The sequence below is a fragment of the Diaporthe amygdali genome, assembly GCF_026229845.1.
Source record: "Diaporthe amygdali strain CAA958 chromosome Unknown NODE_27_length_698932_cov_65_101997, whole genome shotgun sequence".
NCBI lineage: Eukaryota > Fungi > Ascomycota > Sordariomycetes > Diaporthales > Diaporthaceae > Diaporthe > Diaporthe amygdali.
Genome location: NW_026517047.1, coordinates 446,195 through 465,833, shown reverse-complemented (window position 1 = coordinate 465,833; position 19,639 = coordinate 446,195). Strand labels below are relative to the sequence as shown.

Below are 19,639 nucleotides of genomic sequence, written 5' to 3'. Positions count from 1 at the left end.
GTCTATCAACCTGTGCCGTGTCGTCCTCATGCAGATGTGGTGCAAGAGACGGTGAGGATGCAGCGGATGTGGTCGACGTCGCATCAGCTGAAAGAATTACTTCTTGGCTTGCTGCGACTGTAGAGTAGAGCGTGTTGGATCGAACCTGCAGGTCGGAGTCTTGTCTGTCCCCTGTTTGACGTGGGACCAATCACTCCCGGGGGATTAGTCCTGATCAGGCTGGTGGATGCACCTGGACAGCAGCCCCCATGTGGAGATCATCCTGCCCGTCTGCTTCTTTGAACCCCCGTCGCATCCGTCACCCAGTCTACAGTCCTCCAACCCAATCCTCATTGATGCTATCCTCATCATTATGATGCATGATGCATGAGGCACGAGACTTGCCCGGACCTATTGCTCCCTTTGTCAAATTTCTCTCTGGCTATTATCATTCTACACCGTACAAAATGCATACTGCCCTCTCCTAGTGCTTGCTATCCTCTTCGTGAGATGCAGGCTTGCATGGCCTCAGATATTGCCTGATGCATGTAGCCATGTCAACATCTGGGGCAGGGCATTGCATTGCATTGCCGGCCGTGTGTCTGTCCATGTTCTTGGCTTGGAGGTCCGACCAGCACCTGTATATAGTGTGGTCTGATCCAGATACGCCATGCCTATGTCATGCAACACGTCGCCCAAGTAGGGTTGTGATGATGCCGTGCTACCTGGCACAAGGGACGATTCATTTTCGCCTTACACAACCGAATCTACTTTTCCCATCCAGTCACAGTCAGTCCGGCCATTTGACGTGCTCTACAATGTGTTGTCATATTCTCATCATCGTATGCCTTCCTTTTGACTTGGGATTTGGAGTGGGCCAAGACCAGGAACGGGTGTCCCTCTAGCCCCCTTCTAGTTCTGTGTTGACTTGCAGGTCCTTCCATAGTCTATCTATTTCTCATTGCCATCTCTTATAGCCAGACATCAGTTATCAGCCTGATGACCTAAGCCGTAGACTGTTTCAATGCAGAATCTACATCATCTCATATTGACTTATACTCCCTGAAGGCAGATTCTGGGGGCGTCCTCCACCTCCAACTTCTTAAACCACAGACTTGAACCCGTACTTCTCGGACTGTAGTTGCGTAGAAGCCCCAACCGCCGCATTGCTGCCGCTGGCAATGGCGGTCGGCACCACCTTGTTCGGTGTCATGCAGTCTCCAGCCGCAAACACTCCACGCACACTCGTCTGGTGAAACGGTGGCTCGGCCTGGATGTCGCCCAGCGGGCTCGTCGCCAGCCCGAGCTGGCCCACAAAGGGGCCGCCCGGCACAGTCAGCGGCTGGTTGACCAGGAACTTTTCCGTCCTGCTGGCGGTCCCGTCCTCAAACTCCACCGTCACCGCGTCGCCCTCCGCCGCCGCCGCGAGGCGCCTGATGCGCCGCGGCTCCACCGTCCACTCCGCCTGCTTCTTGGCGGCCGCCTTCAGCCCGGCCGCCAGCGCCTTGTCCCCGTGGGCGTACAGCGTCACGCGCCGCGCCAGCTGCGCCGCGTTCGCCGCCGCGTGCACCGCGATCATGACCATCATGTCCGCGGGCAGCGCCACGGGCGCCGCGGCCAGCACGCCCGCCGACGCCGCGCCCGAGTCCTCGTAGCCCTTGCAGAACAGGCAGTGGAAGATGCGCGTGCCCCAGAGCCCGTCGAAGCCCTCGATGCGCGGGAAGACGTCCACCGACCCGATCGCCAGGAGCAGCTTGCGCGACTTCCACGTCTTGCCGGTCGTGTCTGTCGTGACGAAGTGCGCGTCGCTCTTCTTTTGGACCTTGCTTACGCCCACGTCCTGGAACTCGATGGTCGAGTATTTCGATGTGATGCCCTCCCGCGCCTCGCGCCGGAACTCGGCTGGGTCTTTGCCCTCGAGGCTGGGGATCATGTGCATTTCTTTGGAGATGGCGTTGCGGTACTTCTTGGAGTCGAAGACGACGGCCGTGTGTAGTTGGCGGGCCAGCGTGGCTGCTGCTGTGAGGCCCGCCGGTCCTCCGCCGATGATGGCCACGTCGTAGAAGGCCATTTTGTTGTGATGGAAAGTGGAGAGAAATCAGTGAAGATGCTCCCTTTCCTTCGCGCGCGATGGTCTTAGACACACATGCACCAAATGCGGCGTTGGAGGTAATTAAGTGGTCCCTGGAAAACACTTCGATGAGGGTTTTAATGACTGGCGTGACTTGTTCCGAAAATTCACCTCCATAGTCATGCTATATACTGTGGGTCAAGTTTGCAGAAATGGCACAGAGTCTGACCAGCCGAATTGTAGTCTTTGCGCCGACCTGCATGCGCACCAGCAAGGCGGTAGACTCAGAATTTGCATGTGCGCGAGTAGTGTACATGCAGGTCAGGCTCTAGCTCGACCTTTATTCAAGTATAGACAGAGAAAGTAGCAGGCCTACCAGCAATGAAGGAACTGTTGGAGAGATCTTCAACCTTATCTTTCACCACGTGGTAGCCGTTCCCTTCACCCGGTTGGTGGCTTTCGGGTAAGCGACGAGTTGATGGGGCCATGGACCGATATCGCCTATATTCACTGTCACATCAAGTTCAGCCCCATGAATCTAGAGACAGCAGTGTTACTGCGGGAGTTGAGCCGAGGTATGATTGAATAAAATACCGAGAATAATTCAACACATTTGAATTCACTAGTGGGCGACTGTGGTTGAATTGTAGTTGTAAATGTCCAATCTTCACTGATAGTTGAGACTGTAGACTCAAGTGAGGCTTTTTCTTCTTTCTCTCAAGGTGCTGACTCTTTCGTACGATACGATGGATTAGGATGGTTGTATGGTGTCTGAGATCAATAATTCCTTTGGAACACCTTACTGCACACGTATGTTCAAGTGGTGTTTAGACACAATTTAGTTCATGATATTCGACCGTTACGAGAATTTCTTTTTCAATTCCACGCAGTGGCTGGATTCAGTTGGCGTTCGGTAGTCCAAGCGCAACGTGAAGCAATTATATAAGGCTTAGAAGACTCGAGTTTGTCAAATTGGTAAGACAATGGGGACACCTTAGAGCTGAGATACACTGCGCATTGAATTAGTGTGCATTTCCAAGAATCCTGTTGTCTACTAGACACTGAGCCTCAGTATTGCGGCTAAGCTGTGTTCGCGGTGACGACTCATGCAACAGCTGCAGTTTCAAAGCATGCCGAAATGTGCTTATTAATGACCTCAAATCACATAGCGTGCTGACAAAACCGCGGGCATAGATCAAACATTGGTCAATCGCCGGGATGTGGGGCACTTCATCGTTGAACAAAGTTACGGTACTCTATTTTATAAACTCAGTTGCATCTCATCCACAAGGTTCATGCAAGACTACTGCTGCATGTAAGCTTATTCTGTGGTCCATTACTCCTCAGCCAAGGTTCAACAAGATTGCCATAATGACCGACCAATTCGCATTTACGTACCCATCGCCTCTCGAGGGCTACGAGAACGAGCCTCCGCTGCCGACTGAGACATCCGAGGACGGGAAGAGCTTGAAGAACCCGCAGAGAGGAGCCTTGAGCAATGCATACGAAACCTTTATCGACCCATTGAGTAAGGGCAGGAGGGGTGGTTTGTGAGTTGCGGGTGTGAATAGGAATGGCCGGCCTTGCCACTGACTTTAAGACATAGTGACATCCACGTCTACTACATGCAATCACAACTAGAATACGCCCGCCAGCTGTATGATAGGATAAGGAGGGAGTGTAAGACTAAACCTCGGCCTCCAGCACAATCCTCAAGACACTAACACCCGTTTCGCAGTTCCCGAACTTCGGATATACCGTTTCTGGGAGAAGCCAGTGGGCCCACACCCCTACGCCATGTTCGAAGTGAACCTCTTCACGCCGGCACAGTTCGGGGCCTTCATCCCATGGCTGGTCATCTGGAGGGGCCCTCTTTCCGCGCTGGTGCACCCGAACACGGATGAGCCGGGCACCTTGGAATCAGAGAGCGAGCTGCGGAACCACACGCAGAGGGCGACATGGCTTGGCGACAAGGTCCCGCTGGACCTGAGTATGTTCTACGCATGGAAGCGGAAGGAGCTTGAAGAGAAGCAGAAAAGTGGAAAGGAGGCTGCGTGAGGGACTTCTGGCTGGCCATTTGAGTTCTCATCAGCATGATGTATGAATACGGCAGATTCGCTCAAGTGTTATCTAGTGCAATCAATGACTTGCGTGAGCTACCCCTATCCGCGCTTTGGGAACCTTTCCTTCATACGCTGTGGACTGAACATGGAGAGACATGTGTTAGAACAAGTAAATCAAGCCCACGTGCAGACATATACTCAATACAATGGATGGACTCGATAATGGCATCACCACTACTGATTTAAATCCAATCGGTTCAATTTCGTGCTACGGATCGATCAAATGCTACATCAATCCAGATATTGCCCCTGAGGAATGTATTGCCAGTTCGAAAAGTAGGCTGGTGTGCTCCCATCGCCTCCGTTACTTGTGCAGTAAATGCCGAGGATAACACCTGTAAAGCCCCAGCTCACAGCATCACTTGACGGAGTGATGAGAGTCTGTGTCAGGGACTGGGCGTCTGCCGGACCAACTGAAAACGAATAGTGAGTCATATTGATGGCTTTAATTTCGAGACTGAGCGCTTTGCCTAGCCACTCGCTTGGTACCGGAGCAATCACTGGATCGGGAACATCCACGGAAGAGATACCCCGGAACCGGATCTGGGGGATGGGCTCTGTGGAGGCATCCGGCTGTGTCGTGGTGGTGTCGGGCAGAGTAGTGGTGCTCTCGTCCGCCGGTAGCAATACCACCCCGATGTCGAGATGATGGTTTTGCGTCAGGAACACTGACACGCCGGCCTCTTCTTCGACAGTACTGGGTGAGTAGTCGAGATCAACTCGGTACGTAAACAGTGTGTCTTGCTGCCTTCGGCCGACGAATGTCTGGCCGCCGAGGTCTGGCCCAGCATAGTTCCCATTCAGTGCCGTCAGATTGAGCTTCGACGGGTTTAGTCGGAGGGTATTTGGGTGGCCTTCCGGAGAAACAGTAAACGAATCCGGGTTAGGATATCTCCAATAGGTGAAGTGAGCGGGCAGCTCTGATCCTGGGGCAAAGTCGATGTCGTCGCCTTCGTTGATGAACGGGCCCGAACCTCCTATCTCTTTGTTCTCCGTAGGCATTGCCCACCCGCTCTCCTGCCCGCTGATGTTTGTCCAGATAGGGAATTCTCCTTCCTCCCATGTGACCGCCGTCATCACCGTTTCACGCCCCATTGGATAATACTTGTCGCCTGGACCAGAACGGGTTGACAGCGCGACTCCCCACCAGTTCCCTGACTGGTCCTGAAATAAATCCGCGTGGCCAACCGTCTGGAAGTAGCTGGTCGTATTGGCGTTGGTCAACTCAGGATTAGCAGCGTCGGACTCGTACGGCCCCAGGAGGCTCTGTGACCGCGCCATCGTCACCATGTGATTCATCCCTGTGCCACCTTCCGCAACCAGCAAGTAGTAATACCCATCTTTACGGTAGAGGTGAGGTCCCTCTGGTGCATTACCCCCCGTGCCGTTCCATAGGGTTTGCCATCTTCCGACTTCTCCGGTCTCGAGGTTTGCTTCTGCCAGCTGCAAAGCGGGATAGACCTTGAACGCGTGCGAACCGACGATGTAGGCTTTGCCGTCGTCGTCCCAGAATGGCGAGGTGTCGTAGCCCTCGAAAGTGAAGTGGACTGCATCGGTCCATGATGAAGGCTCATATGGGTCAGTCGACTTGAAGATGATCTACAAGGTACTCATTAATGAACTTTTCGTTGGTGGAGACTTTAAGCGAACCCACATTATCCCATCGAGTAGGATCATCCGCGAGGCGATCGTCTTCAACAAGTGTAGTCACGAGCCAGAAGGTGTCCTCATGGTACCTGATGGTCGGTGCCCATATTCCACTGAATGTGAGAATTAGCTATGTTCCATTCCTAATCAGACGAGCTAACTAGGTACGTACGCTGTAGATCTATTGGTGTAGGCCAACTCTGGGAGCTGTTCTTCTCGATTGATAACATGTGCTGGACCAATTAGCTGCTCCTCTCGGGCGATTGGGAGAAGGGGGTGAATTGTACCTATTAACTTCCAATTTTGAAGGTCCTTGCTCGCATGGATCGGAATACCAGGGAAGGCATTGAAGCTTGACGAAGCACAGAAAAAGGTGTCATCCCACTCAGGCACAAATATGCAACTGGGATCAGGGTGGAAGCCTGGTAGTATTGGATTGTTGAAGGTGGAGTTCTGAGACTTTGCCAGCCCTGACAGGGAGGCCACCAAAAGGTAGCATAGGCTCTTTGCGAATCTGGGCATCTTGAGTGGCTGGAGTTGCTTACTCGACAGAATTGAAGTAACCGGTCGTCATGGTATCTTTATACTACACTATTTATTTCCCCCCATAACATCTGGCATACGTCCCATTGATCGTCATTCCCCGCATCAACCAGCGTCGTTGGGACTCCGGGTAAATGTCGAGTACTACTCTCCACACCAGTGTTCGCGCGTCGCATGAGGGGATGGCGGGGGCTTGCTGCCCTCACGCCGGTGATAGTTAAGCCGAGTCGACCTTCAAAACAAGAAATTCGATGCAGCGAAAAGCCTTGGCTTAGCAATTGTGGCTAGAAAATGCGCGTACGCAAAGTCTCTATGCTGGAAAAACTGAACATGAGCAGCGAGTGTCAACAACATGGGGTGCGCCATTCTTGGCTTTCATCATGCTGTCGTGATCAATCAATGCTCAAGACAACACCGGCTCAAAGCCTTGATGACCAAATTCAGACCTCAAAAACCTAGGCGTGCCGTTTGCTTGATGCCGTAACAATTGCTGTTAGAACTTATCTCCTTGCCCGTGTGATCTGCTTGAACCTCGCCTGGCAAAATCCAGTCGGCACCGTGAAAGCGCCATACGGAAACAAAATAGAACCTCGGACGGATTTTAAGAGCCCCCAGTCTCGATTTTTGTTGCGTGAAGATAGGATGCCGGTCTGGTAACTGTGCAGTTGAGACTGAAAACATCTGTCATCGACGCTGTGAATTGAAAAGGCTGAGCTGAGGAAGACGCTGTTGACCAAACAGAAATTGTCAAGCACACCATGCTCACGGTATTGGTCTTTTGTGACTTCTCAGCCCTGAAGGAATATAAATGGCTGGCATGGGCAAGCCAACCTCAACCGAACACCTCGCCATTGAGCTTCTATTATTATGACAGACGATGTTGGCAGCAAGCGATACCTCCATTGCGCAGGTTCTTTTTTGTTGTTTAAGGCCATCTTTTTGACCACTGTTTCGTACTCTAGCTGCCGTAAGTACATTTTGTGGTCAACATAGGTGATGCCAAGAGGTGAACTCAACCTTATCACACTCGTGAAGATGTTCAGTCTCATGGTCTATCAATCTACAAAGACGGATACTAAGTTGAAGCCACAAGATGCATGAAAGCGATTGAAAAAGCACAGAAAGCCAATCGCGCCATCATTACTGAATGACTCGACAAAGATTGGGTTTCGGGCGATCGTCCGTTGCCATGTGGACAATAGAAAGCGCTCGTACCCACCTACGTGTATAAGCCTCGCCATTACCGGAAGAGGAGCACTGAATTCTCCAATATGCCGGTACGCCGGATCTTGCCTATAGTGAAGTCACACTGAGCAACGCTGTATATGGAATGTGCATCGAGTGCAGAAGCAAGATTGCTACCAACACAAACGGAACTTGCCGGTTCTTGTTCTGCTAACTACGTTGGGGCCATGCAAGGTCACGTAGTATGCGTCGCGTATATTGGGAGAGAAAGCCGGCATGGCCATCTTCAGTGTCAAACATAGCGATTACCACATCCGTGAGGGATAGAAAGCGCGGATAAGCGTCTGGACGAAATATAGTAGCATAGAGCGAGCGTCTCGTCATTTCACTGGCGCACACAATTCAATGGTTCCGGGCCTCTGTAAATTTTCAGCAAGTAAGGGACTGATGCGACAAGAGATCACCTGTAGTTATATGAAAACGCTCGATGACGTTGCAATACGACTGAAGCACTGGTCTAATGGGCTGTTGTCTCAGTCATTCCCCAGAGCCAAATACTATGCATATCTCAAGACCCCTGCTTTCGAAGGACCAGGGGCCGCCCAGCCGCGCCTGGACTGATCGGGGACTTTTGAGCCGCAATGTGCTCATTGAAGTTGTTGAGTGTTACTGCTCGTGAATTCTAGATTTCTTTCTCCCGTTTATAAGTGATCTACCATTTTCAAGCTTTTAGTGGTTCAATTTCCCGGGATTGATGGCTGCGTTTCAAATTAATTCCGACTACCGCAAGGAACGTTTGGCTCCGTGGGAAGCATGGGCCGAAATCTCCGAGTCAGTATTAGACATAGAGTTCGGAGGGTGGAACACCACGATACACCCGGTCCAGCTGCAACAATGGAGCGAGCAGATTTGGGTTGCTATTTCTATAAGCAAATAAATATCTTGGCTTGCTCTTGATTTCTTGGGGTCCAGTATCCTGCAACTCGTCACTCATATCCTTACCTTCACCATCGCGTACTTACTCACAACATCCCCATCCGCAACCATGTTCCGCCAAGCCGCTCTATTTGCACTTGCTCTCCTGCCATTTTCATTGGCCCAAGTCTCTGACGATTTCGAGGCCGGATGGGATCAAACAGCATGGCCCACCTACGCGGTCGACTGCAACCAAGGCGGCAAAGTCACGCTTGACAGCACCACCGCCCACAGCGGAAAGAACTCGATCAGAGTTGACGGTGCGGGTGGTTACTGCGGACACATTTTCTTCGGCACAACCAAAGTTCCTAGTGGTGATGTCTATGTCAGGTCTTATGTGTAAGATATCCCCGGCAGCACTTTAAGACGATATCTGCACGGGAGACTCATGCTAACCTCTCTCGCTTTTCTCCATGCAGCAAAGCCTCCAAGGCTCTCACAGACTCCCACGTCTCTTTCATCACCATGCCTGACTCTGCCCAAGGCACGAATAAGCATCTCCGCATTGGTGGCCAGAGCAAGATCCTGATGTACAACCGAGAGTCCGACGATGCGACACTCCCAGACCTCTCACCTCAAGGCATTGCGACTTCCGCTGCCCTTCCCACCGGCGCCTGGGAGTGCTTCGAGTACCATTTGGGCACCGATGGCAGCATTGAGACTTGGCTGAACAATAGCACCGTTGCTGGTCTGACCGTAAAGCCGGGTGTCACCAATCCCAACGCAGCCCAGTGGACAAGGAGCTCTTTCAAACCTAAGATCACCGGTGTTTACTTTGGATGGGAGTCTTACGGCGGTGACACCAATACATTCTGGTACGATGATGTCGTCGTTAGCTCGAGCCGTATTGGCTGTTAGTTGGAAATACGACTCCTCACACCTAGACTATCCTGCCATCAAATTAGCCTAAATGTGCATGCTTGGCAAATGGAAGACCACTTTTTGTCATGACTTAAATGGATTTAGGCTCAAATAGACATTCCGATTCTATCACTTTTCCATCGAGGAAAATTTCCAGTGCGAACTCAGATATGCTAAGCTGGAAGTCACTCGTTCCCTCTGAACTACAAAGTTTAAATGGCACACGAATGGAAATTGTTCCTGCATGGATATTTTGTCTCTTTTTCTTTCCTCTTTTTCGTTCAGTTCCCATTTTTTCTACACCGGTATTGAAATTAACAGAAAGAAGGTGAGTGATAATTAGGTGTGGACCAGAAGCGAAAGCCAATGTGCTGTTTTTTGCATGTGAGTATGTGTACCTGATTAGCGAGTTATGTGGTCAAATTCCATGTGGTCTTGATCCTGAGTGAGACAACGCGGAATTGTATTCCTGGCTGGTCTATCAACAGCGGCATTCCACGCTAGTAAATTGATCTTCTCAAGGTCGCCGTCTTTGCAACAGCATCGAAGAAGCAAGTTTGGTAATCCGAAGAATTCTTATGAGCGCACTACCTAACAATCAAAAACTGACTATAGGGAATAAATGTGATGGTTGATGGCCTTGAATACTGATTGCATGGCAAGTCTATCTGGGATACAGCCCGTGTGCGGGAAGCGGCAAGCGGGAGTTTTCCGGTGGCTCACAAGGGGAAGCAGTCGATTGGCAATGAAGATCAATTGTCTCTCCACACGTAGCTCAGGGGAAAGTCGTCTCAGCCACGTGCAATTATTCAAGGGATGAGGCATTCCGATGAATTGCAATGCGAACTAGGGATGGAAAGGATATAATCGGCAGACTAGCGGCGCTGATCGATGTTGTCATGACAACTCAAGGCTTGAGGACTCGACATAATTCTCTTGTTACCCGAATACATGATGATATTTCAGTCACCCGTGACGATACGACATGTAGCTCTGGTGGCAGCCGTCTTAGTAGTCATTCATTTGCTCTTCTTCAGCGGATTGTTTGCCCACTCCAGCAGTGATGCTTTCTACGAATATTACGACCGCATGAGGTGCCTGATCCCTCCGGACTCGTCCTCCACAATAACTTCCCCGACTGATGGAAAGACAAAGTCGACGAAACATCTGACACCGCCAAGTACGAACATGAGCATTGCGTTTTGCTCCTCTGTCCGAGATCAGCGTCGAGATATGCCCGAGTGGTTCATTCATCATTATTACAATATCGGGATCAAGCACTTTTACATCATGGACGATGTTTCACATCCTCCGCTTGCTACATACGACATTGACGGTTACTACGGCATTCCCTCCTCAGCAATCACATTCACACGCTTTGATGAGGGAGAGCGTCAAGCTCATGGAGGAATGATGCAGGAGTTCCTCAACGATGAATGCAACCGACGTTGGGGCCAGTACCATGATTGGATCGCCTACATGGATGTGGACGAATACATTGGTCTACTGACTGATGAGACTCTGCAAGACATCTTGCAGCCTTTTCTTGAGGATCCGGGAATAGGAGCAGTGGGTCTAATGTGGTGGATGCATACCGCGAATGGGCAGATACACCGTCAGCCCTCAACCCGACGGGCTTACACAGAGTGCATGAGCGACAGGAAATTTGATACGGTTGCCGAGGATGAGTTAGGAGTGGACAACGAGCACATCAAGAGCATGGTCAAACCGTCGCTGTACAACAGGAATCGAGACTCGCCACACGACTTCAACACATTGAACGACTCGGTCACTGTTATCGAGAACGGAGATGTCATTGAACATTGGTGGCATCGGCCTCCTGTTAGAGACAGAGTTGTCTTACACCACTACATTGTGAAGAGCGAGGAAGAGTACTCTGAGAAGCAGGCAAGAGGCAACCAAGGCGGAACGTACCGAACGTGGGAGTACTGGAATCATATCAACTACGGCCCCAATGAGCCATGCGAAGACATGCTGAGATGGGAAATATAAATCCCGCGGATCTGTGGAGTATTGTGAGATGGGAAAATGCATTGTAAGACAAGATGACTGGCATGACTTTCCATGCAGATAGAGTAAATTCTTCCGCCTTGGCTTAATTACTTAGATCATACTTCTGGATCCACCCAAATCAGCCTATTGTTTTGCTCCAACGACTTTCTACAGACCATCATGGCCGGCAAGAAAACTCACTTCTGATCATATCACGATGCATTTGATGCACCTGGGAAGGTAAAAATAAATGGCAGAAAAGCAACAAGATGTTACTCAGTGGGAATAAACTAGTCATAATCTCCATAGCTACCGTTTGGTAAGATCAAGTCCGGCTCAGTTTCTAAAATACAAGGTCTTCGTATTCGATCTTCGTCCTCGTCTCCATATTCATCTACATCTTTGTCTCTATTCGTGTCTCTGTGCACATGCGTGTTTTTATCTTCGTCCACGTCTTCTTCATTCATGTCTCGGTCCACATTCTGCTCGCTTCGCCTTAAGATTCGAATTGTGATTCTTCCGGCGGATTGATAGCTTTGTTTCCGAAGTCATTTTGCGTTCCAAAATGCGCGGAATTTGGCCTGTTGGGGACGTTGCCAAATAACGGCCTTGATGTTGGTCTAGGGTGCGCAGGTCCAGTACCATTTTGGAAGAAATTATTGAAAAGTTTCTCGTGTTTCTCATTGAGCCCACCAGTGTCTCCTGCTGTCGATCAGAAGAATTGTCCTGGAAGTCGTCCTCCTGAGGCTGAGAATCATGCCTTATTGATCGTCAATGACCTGGAGGACAGCAGCTTGAGGATCAGTAGCGTCGACAGCGTCGGCAGTGGCAGAGACACGAATTTTCTCTTCGTCCGGGTTTTCTGCCTCTGTGTCACTCCGTATGGTTGGTGTACTTTGTTGCAGGTCTTTATCTTCGCTTCTCGAATTTAATTGAACCAATTTGATGAAGTTTGCCAAGACAATGATCCAGATGATCACCCTGAACTCCGTACTGGGGGCCCTTAGGTTCTTAGAAAAACCCTCAATCCTGGGGACAATTTCTTCGATAATAATCAGAGCCGACATAGCCGCCGCAAACGCTATGGAAGGCAGGAAAAGAGCCATCGCCGTATTCCGTATGAACGATGCAATGACCGTCTTGGCTGTCTTATAGTGATGGGTGGGAGTAAAAGTCAAGATGAATAAGGCAGCGATAATGAACTTAGGTACATAAGTGTCGTTTTTCAAGCCTGGGAATTCAGATGTATAGAGACAAAATGTGAATATTAAGCCAAAGCGAAAGGCCCAAAGGGTTGCCCCTGCGAGTGAAGCCATTTCAACTGCTAGACCTCAATAACTGTTGCTATGCTCTAATTTGCTCGTGGGCTATGACAGCTTGACTGGCGGGTATGTGGCGATGTCAACATTATATGAACGAAGTTCTTTGGTCTCCATGGAATATAAAAGGGACAGGCTATGGTTGTTTTGGTATTAGCTGATAACTTTCATCGATATTGGAAAATTCTGCAATACAAAGAACGCCAAATGCAGACCAACCTTAAGCGTAAGTGTCTTTGCTGAGATCATAACCTTTGTTGTGTTCATTCTTTATAGTGCTCGTTAGTTATCTTTGAGGTAAGAAGACAAGTTGAGGAAGGAATTTAGTGCAGCACGAAAACACTCGGCTTGCAAAGTCTCCCGAACATTTGCTGGGCCCAGACGGTCCTGTTTCCTCTGTGGGCTCATGTTCTTATGAAGTCTACTCTCTTCCACAGCCAAGCCTCGGCCACTGCATGATAGGCCATCAAGGACTTCATCTACCTCTACCATTGATTCATCAGTGGCCATCACGAGTAGAGCATAGAGACAGGACCGAGCATCACTTACAAGTTCCTTGCTTGCGAGATAATTACTGCAGCTCTTGTTGTAGCGCCGAATACTGAACATTCTATTGGGCTGAGATATACTTGATTTTATTTTAGATGTTTCAAAGAGATATTGATGGCTCATCTCTAAATGCACTTCATCAAAGCAAATGATGATTACCAAATTGGAAAGAAAGTATTTTGCGAGACCTATGGGTGCTACCTCTAGTGCAAATAATTCGAACACAAACAAGTTCTGCAGCAGAATCAATATCTAAATACCTCATGGATACATCATTAGCGTGAGATAGACCCTAGAGTGGTTGAAGCCGCTGGTAAAGAATGGCGTCAGCAAGATCGCATCGCGATACCTCATGGAAGGGGAGAGTGTCTCGAAGATGAATATTCATTTAGGCTCTTAATGAACCCCTATCAGCTTCGTAAGATAGCACCTTGACCACTGCACTATGGCCAAGGGCTGTATCCAAACAAAAGATCAGAACTCGGGAACGCTTGCTGGAATGCAATGCAGTCTTATAGAGCTGTGCCGTCACACATGAAAGGTTTCACGGTGGGAACCTGCTAAACATGATACTACGACTTCTCTATCACAGGATATAGAGAAAAGCCATTGAATTCAATTTGTCTAATTTCATCAATCATTCAGCTTTTCCAGACCAGCTGTGTGCCTTTGTTCTCGTGGAGGATACACCTGCGGTAATCGATATGGCGATGAGTTAGTTGAGGAGTTGAAGAAGCGGAGCTATATCTACTGTGCTGAGAAGAGGGCAGTCGGCGGACGGGCAAGGAAGCTTTACGCACCATGAGGTCAACCAAGGATAGGACATAGATAGTTTCGAGGCCGCCACATCACCATCTCATTCTTTCAGCGCGTTTCTCTGTAGAAACTGTGCTTGCCAGATGAATACGTGACCATACGCTTGGCAAGGATGCAGATCCTGCATGAAAAGCACTGACATGATCACAAGGTTTGAAGACAATAGGGGTCGTATCGCGGCCACAAGTTGATTCCTACGCATAGAGTAAATGTTTGTGGAGCCTTCTGTTGCTTGGTACAAATGTCTAAGTGGCTGAAAAGCATCAGGATGAAGGAGCCGACCACCGCCCTGGAAGGAGTTTAGCGCATCTGCAAAGCTGACATATAGGCAGCACATTTCCGTGTCCCGTCCGAACTCCTCTTCTTGCATTTCATGCTTTACAAAATCATTACTGTCTTGGCATTATCGTAGCCTCGCTACCTCAGACGTCCTAGATCAAGCAGGGCTCTGACCAGGCCATTCTGATTGTCGTTCTTGTCGTTCTTGTCGCCCTCCGTTTGTAACCAGCAATCTCGGGCGCGAAGATGTCGAATCAGACAAATCCGGAAAAGACTTTCCGGTCATACACGACTGATCAAGGTCAGAGCTACGCCCGACACCGCATGAAGTACGGCCAATCTCTGTACGAGACTATCATTTCGCATCATACGTCCACGGGCGGCAGGCTTGAGACCGCATTGGATATAGGGTGCGGCCCTGGAACGGCGACCTTCGACATTGCCCGGAGTTTTGACAATACGATCGGCCTTGACCCTTCCCAGGGAATGGTCAGCGCTGCAAGATCCTTGCTGAGCTCGGAACAAATCACGAATAATGTCAAATTCGAAGTATCGACGGCCGAGGATATCTCCCCTGACTTGGTTCCGGATGGGAGCGTGGATCTCATCACCGCAGCTACATGCGCCCACGTAAGCCTTTCAATACACTACTATTGACACCCTGTCTCTAATATTGGCCATCGATTGTGAAGTGGTTCGATATGCCTCGGTTCTGGACGACTGCGGCTCGTGTCCTCCGGCCAGGCGGATCGGTTGCAATGTGGTGCTCCAATGCCTCTAAAACCCACCATTCTGTTCCTAACGCGGCAGCTATCAACTCCGTGACATCTAAGATCGAGGAGGAAAGCCTCGCACCTTTCTTCGAGCCGGGAAACCTCTTGACTCGAAACTTGTACTCGACCATCGGTCTTCCATGGACGGTCAGCCCTCCAGTGTCCGACTTCGACGAGACTAAACTGTTCAGAAAGGAGTGGGGCATCGAGGGCAATGACGAATCTTTCTACGAGATTAAGCAGATATTAATCGATCTGGACACGATGGAAAAGATACTGGGAACTGCTAGCCCTGTCACAAGATGGCGGCAGGCTTATCCGGACTTGGCTGGCACGGAAGACGACGTCGTCCGACGTATACGCCGAGCTGTGGAGAAGCTTCTGCACGAGGCTGGTGTCGAGAAAGGCAAAGAGCTCGTCCGAGGCGGTGAGGCTGGAGTATTGCTGATGGTCAAGAAGCAGGCGTGATCAGCTCATATCAAATCCTAGCGCTTGGCCTCCTCCTGAAGCCAGATTCAGCTTCGGTCTCATGTGCACTTCTCAAGAGATGGGCTATTGGTTGATGTTGGATCACAAATCAGGTATTCAAATTCACAAGCTATGATCTTAGACATGCTAGATGAGGTCTAAGTAGATTGATCGCCTCAAACGCCAGGAGCTAATTACATGTTAGAGGTGTTCAGAATTAAGACCGTGACGGCTTCGATATGCTGAGCATGAGACATCTCGAAATGAAGTAGAAGATTCACGAAAGGATAACGCAGAGTTTGGAACGCATATGAGGTTTGAAAATAAGAGAGCTCTGCAATACATTGCTCAGACGTGGCCTCCATCCGTCTCGTCACATCATGGTGAGCGGATGAAGTCGTTTTCCTCACACAAACGAGAACCATTTTTGTCGATATCGGCTTTCAGTAGGAGCATGGCTATACACGGCATTGAAATTGCACCTCCGACCGGGCTGCATGGGGTAATGCTGCAGAGAAGGCACGCTCAACGTCCATACGAGACTGGGCTGTGAAAGGAAAAACCACTGCCACTATTCAGTCATGAGTCACGATTTTCAAGAATGCCTTTGTTTCTTCAGCACTGTGTTTCATTGCTTCAAAAATCGTGCTGAAACATAAAACTCTGTTCACCTCCAAAAAGAAGAGAAAGTCATCAATCTATATATCATGAAATCTGAAACCAAATGTGCAGCCATGCAACCCTTCAACCCAACCAAATGGACAAGATTTTTCTTTTCTTTTTCTTGCTGAAAATCCTCAACATTTTCGAAAACAACAGTGAAGCCTCCCGGGCTTTCGGTAACAAACCATCTGGCCTCTTCAAAAGCAGAAAATGAAGCCCAAACACCAACTCAGCCCATGAAATGAATTTCACCTCGTCTTTTCGTGGCGTCATTGAACCATGACGCTAATTTCTTACAGTTTGGACGCGCCGGTAGGGCAGACGCCATTGACGGCGCAGACTGTCTGGGTAACGGTCACGGCAGAGCACTGCCCAGCTCCAGAGCCCCCACCGCCGGTGGCAGTCACAAAGACGGTCTGCGTGACCTGCGGGGTGGTCACCGGCGCAGGGACGACGACCGTGGTAGTGAGCTGGCCGGTGGAGGTCGACAAGGTCTGGTTGCCACCCACAGTCACCGTCACGACGCTCTGAGTCGGCAGGACGGTCTCCACTGTCGAGGAGGCAGAAGGTGACTCGGGGCTGACTTCCGTAGTCGCCGAGGCCTCACCACTGACGGGCACGACAACGCTGCTCGTGAGAAGGCCGGTGGACGTGGAGGCCGACTCGCCTCCTCCCTCAACTGTGACAGTGACAACACTGACTGTGGGGATCACAGTCTGCACGGTGGAAGAGGCAGATGCGCCGCCGCCGAAGCCACCGCCGCCGTTCTGGCCGCCACCATTCTGGCCACCACCATTCGAGCCGCCGCCGTTCTGACCGCCGCCGTTCTGGCCTGAGCCACCGCCAATAGCGAGCGCACTCGTGACTGGAACGACTGAGGAGATTGTGGTAGGCACGCCGCTGATGGTAGTAAGAATCGTGGTAGGGACAGAGATGACAGTGACCTGGGTAGATGTGGAGCCGAACGATCCATCTCCGCTGCCAGGAACTCCGGCATTGTTGGGAGGCAGCTCCGTAGTGACCTGGACAGTCGAAGACGACAACGAAGGAGTCCCGCCGACAGTAATAGTGACGACGGTGGGCACGTTAATCACGGTGCTACTGCTGGATTGGGATGCGCTGGGAATGAAGACAGACTCAGTTCCACTCGCTGATGAAGATAGGTATTAGCATATATCAAATCAATAGTTGCATTAGGGTGGGGGATGCGGTAGGCAGTGGAGCCGGGTGGTCACGCTGCTTGTATTTCGTTTTGTCTTTGAAGAGGAAACAATATTAAATTGAACATACCAGTGACTGTGGTAATGGCTGAAGAGAAGCTCGACGCGATCGAAGAGGAAAGCGATGAAGCTGCTGTGACGGGGCAAATGGTCGTGTACTGAGCGATAGTGTCGGTAACAATCACAGTCGAGACAGCTCCAGAAGGCAGAGCTGAGATGGCGCCAGTATCAGACGCCGCAGGGCAGCTGGTGATGGTTGGAGCACAAGAGATGACGGTACGGACTGTCGTTGCCTCGACAGTCAGTGTGGTCTGAGAGACCGAAGTGTTGCCAAAAGGCGCTGGTGGGCCGCTGGCCACAGGCAGGTTGCTGCTTAGACCACCAGTTGGGGCTGCGGCACCGCCTGCTGCTGGGAAACCAGTGGTCAGGGGAGGCAGAGGTGGGAGCCCGGTGGCCGAACCCGAAGGAGCGCTGGGAACAGCAGTGCCGTTGGCTGGAGGCGGTGCCGAGTTTGGCCCGCCAGGCTGAGCACCGCCAGGGACCTGGGCCCCTCCGGTTACGTTACCACCTGCACTCGCAGAGGGCAGGGGAGGAAGGCCAGAGGGCAACCCGGAGGGCCGTCCGGATGGCAGACCGGATGGCAGCGGAGGGAGGCCGGATCCGGATGGGGCACCGCTGCCGGTAACGGGTGAGTTGGAGGTAAGCGCCGTTCCGGAGGAGGACGAGGGAGATGCCGCAGGGTTTTGTGGCCCTCCGCCACCAGTGACGTTGACGGTAGGCAGAGGAGGTAGTCCCGAAGGGGAGCCAGATGGAAGCGAAGGGATTCCCGAGGAAGCCTGTCCGGCATCTGTGACGGGAGAGTTGGAGCTCAGAGCTGAGTCGGAGCCAGACAACGAAGGTAAGGGGGGCGGCTGGGACTGTCCACCTCCCGTGACATTTGCAGTAGGGACTGGCGGAAGACCCGTGCCGGACGCAGTGACATATACGGTGTTAACCGAAACGGGAGAGACCTCGCTGGTGGTCCGGCCAGGGCAGTCTGTCACATCTGACGCACAAGACGTCACCGTGTAGATGTTGGTCGTATAGACAACCTCGGTGGTGAACTGTCCCCCGGCTGTGGCATTGGGGGGAGGGTTGGCAACGGTCCCGTTTATAGGGAACGGCGACACGGATGGCGCAGGAGCTACATTCTGCCTATGCAGCAGACCTCCCAGGGCGCCCTGTGAGAAGAGCAGCGCCACAGCGTTGCGGTGCATCGTGATGTGCGTGTGAGTCTTGCGTAGATGAAGTTTGCTGAAAGAATCCTGTCCAGGGATCGAAAGAGTGTTTGCAATGAAGAGAGAGTGAACGAAGTGTCTAGACACCTAGAGAACGGAGGGTCAGCAAGATCAACTAGCCTCAAGAAAAAAGAATGGAAAGCACAAGATGCCAATGTAAACTTGAAGTCAAGCTTGGTGAGCTCGAATGAATCTACGAGTTGCAAGGCAGAATGCCTTCTTATATATCGAACCTGCATCAAGCAGACCTCCTCCTCCTCGGGCAGCATCTCTCAACACCCCCTCCTCTAATCTTCATCTCCGATGTTTGCTTCACCCGCAATGACATGACATCTGTCTAGGTTGTCTAGGTAGACCGATACCTCCTTGCCAGGGAGTCTCCATGGAAGGAAGCTATCGGTGCCTGTATCAACCAAGTAATCTCTTGTTCGTGACGCAACATGCTGCTTCGTTGGGCCCACAGTCGTCGTCTGAACTTTTCATCTGAGCTTTCAGTCTTTATGCATACAAGGTAAAAACTATATACTTGGGACGAAGAGCACAGCCTCGAGTGGAGTAGCTGTCCATCCGCGGGTGGTAGAGAACAGGCATGGCGCTGAGGCCCTTCGGCGTAGTTGAGGGGTCCGAAGGCCTCGTACTCCAGCCAGATACATAGTGCCCTATGTGCGGGTGCCCCTATTGCAAGCTAGAAATTCGTGTACCTGATCGATCTGCAAGATAAAGTGTTCGGACAAGGGTATGGCTGTCAATCTCCCGTGCTCGCCTGTTTGGGGTAAAAGTCTCCGGGCGGCAGCGAAGTGCATAAAGGACAGGGGGATCGCAGTGTCAACGAGAGGGAAAAGCCTTGGCATCCTCCCTTAATTCCGAGTCAGGGGCAA

General features: G+C 51.0%; 7 protein-coding genes across 7 annotated transcripts; 4 read left to right on the top strand and 3 right to left on the bottom strand.

The window, feature by feature from the left end:
• Positions 1 to 1,081: 1,081 nt before the first annotated feature.
• J7T55_000666 (uncharacterized protein) lies at positions 1,082 to 2,050 on the bottom strand (the record flags this gene model as incomplete). The annotated part of the gene is made up of 1 exon (XM_053131599.1): positions 1,082 to 2,050. One exon carries the CDS (start codon positions 2,048 to 2,050, stop codon positions 1,082 to 1,084), a length of 969 nt encoding a protein of 322 aa, XP_052990396.1.
• A 1,371-nt stretch (positions 2,051 to 3,421) lies between these two features.
• Positions 3,422 to 4,108, top strand: J7T55_000665 (uncharacterized protein; the record flags this gene model as incomplete). The annotated part of the gene is made up of 3 exons (XM_053131598.1): positions 3,422 to 3,600; positions 3,657 to 3,730; positions 3,789 to 4,108. 3 exons carry the CDS (start codon positions 3,422 to 3,424, stop codon positions 4,106 to 4,108), a joined length of 573 nt encoding a protein of 190 aa, XP_052990395.1.
• A 296-nt stretch (positions 4,109 to 4,404) lies between these two features.
• J7T55_000664 (uncharacterized protein) lies at positions 4,405 to 6,342 on the bottom strand (the record flags this gene model as incomplete). Its single annotated transcript, XM_053131597.1, has 3 exons — positions 4,405 to 5,772; positions 5,828 to 5,933; positions 5,993 to 6,342. The coding sequence occupies 3 exons, from the start codon at positions 6,340 to 6,342 to the stop codon at positions 4,405 to 4,407; spliced, it is 1,824 nt and encodes a 607-aa protein (XP_052990394.1).
• A 2,251-nt stretch (positions 6,343 to 8,593) lies between these two features.
• On the top strand, positions 8,594 to 9,381 carry J7T55_000663 (carbohydrate-binding module family 1 protein; the record flags this gene model as incomplete). The annotated part of the gene is made up of 2 exons (XM_053131596.1): positions 8,594 to 8,862; positions 8,943 to 9,381. The coding sequence occupies 2 exons, from the start codon at positions 8,594 to 8,596 to the stop codon at positions 9,379 to 9,381; spliced, it is 708 nt and encodes a 235-aa protein (XP_052990393.1).
• A 957-nt stretch (positions 9,382 to 10,338) lies between these two features.
• J7T55_000662 (uncharacterized protein) lies at positions 10,339 to 11,397 on the top strand (the record flags this gene model as incomplete). Its single annotated transcript, XM_053131595.1, has 1 exon — positions 10,339 to 11,397. The coding sequence occupies one exon, from the start codon at positions 10,339 to 10,341 to the stop codon at positions 11,395 to 11,397; it is 1,059 nt and encodes a 352-aa protein (XP_052990392.1).
• A 3,209-nt stretch (positions 11,398 to 14,606) lies between these two features.
• Positions 14,607 to 15,601, top strand: J7T55_000661 (uncharacterized protein; the record flags this gene model as incomplete). The annotated part of the gene is made up of 2 exons (XM_053131594.1): positions 14,607 to 14,990; positions 15,053 to 15,601. 2 exons carry the CDS (start codon positions 14,607 to 14,609, stop codon positions 15,599 to 15,601), a joined length of 933 nt encoding a protein of 310 aa, XP_052990391.1.
• A 956-nt stretch (positions 15,602 to 16,557) lies between these two features.
• J7T55_000660 (uncharacterized protein) lies at positions 16,558 to 18,740 on the bottom strand (the record flags this gene model as incomplete). The annotated part of the gene is made up of 2 exons (XM_053131593.1): positions 16,558 to 17,414; positions 17,555 to 18,740. The coding sequence occupies 2 exons, from the start codon at positions 18,738 to 18,740 to the stop codon at positions 16,558 to 16,560; spliced, it is 2,043 nt and encodes a 680-aa protein (XP_052990390.1).
• Between the last annotated feature and the right edge of the window lie 899 nt (positions 18,741 to 19,639).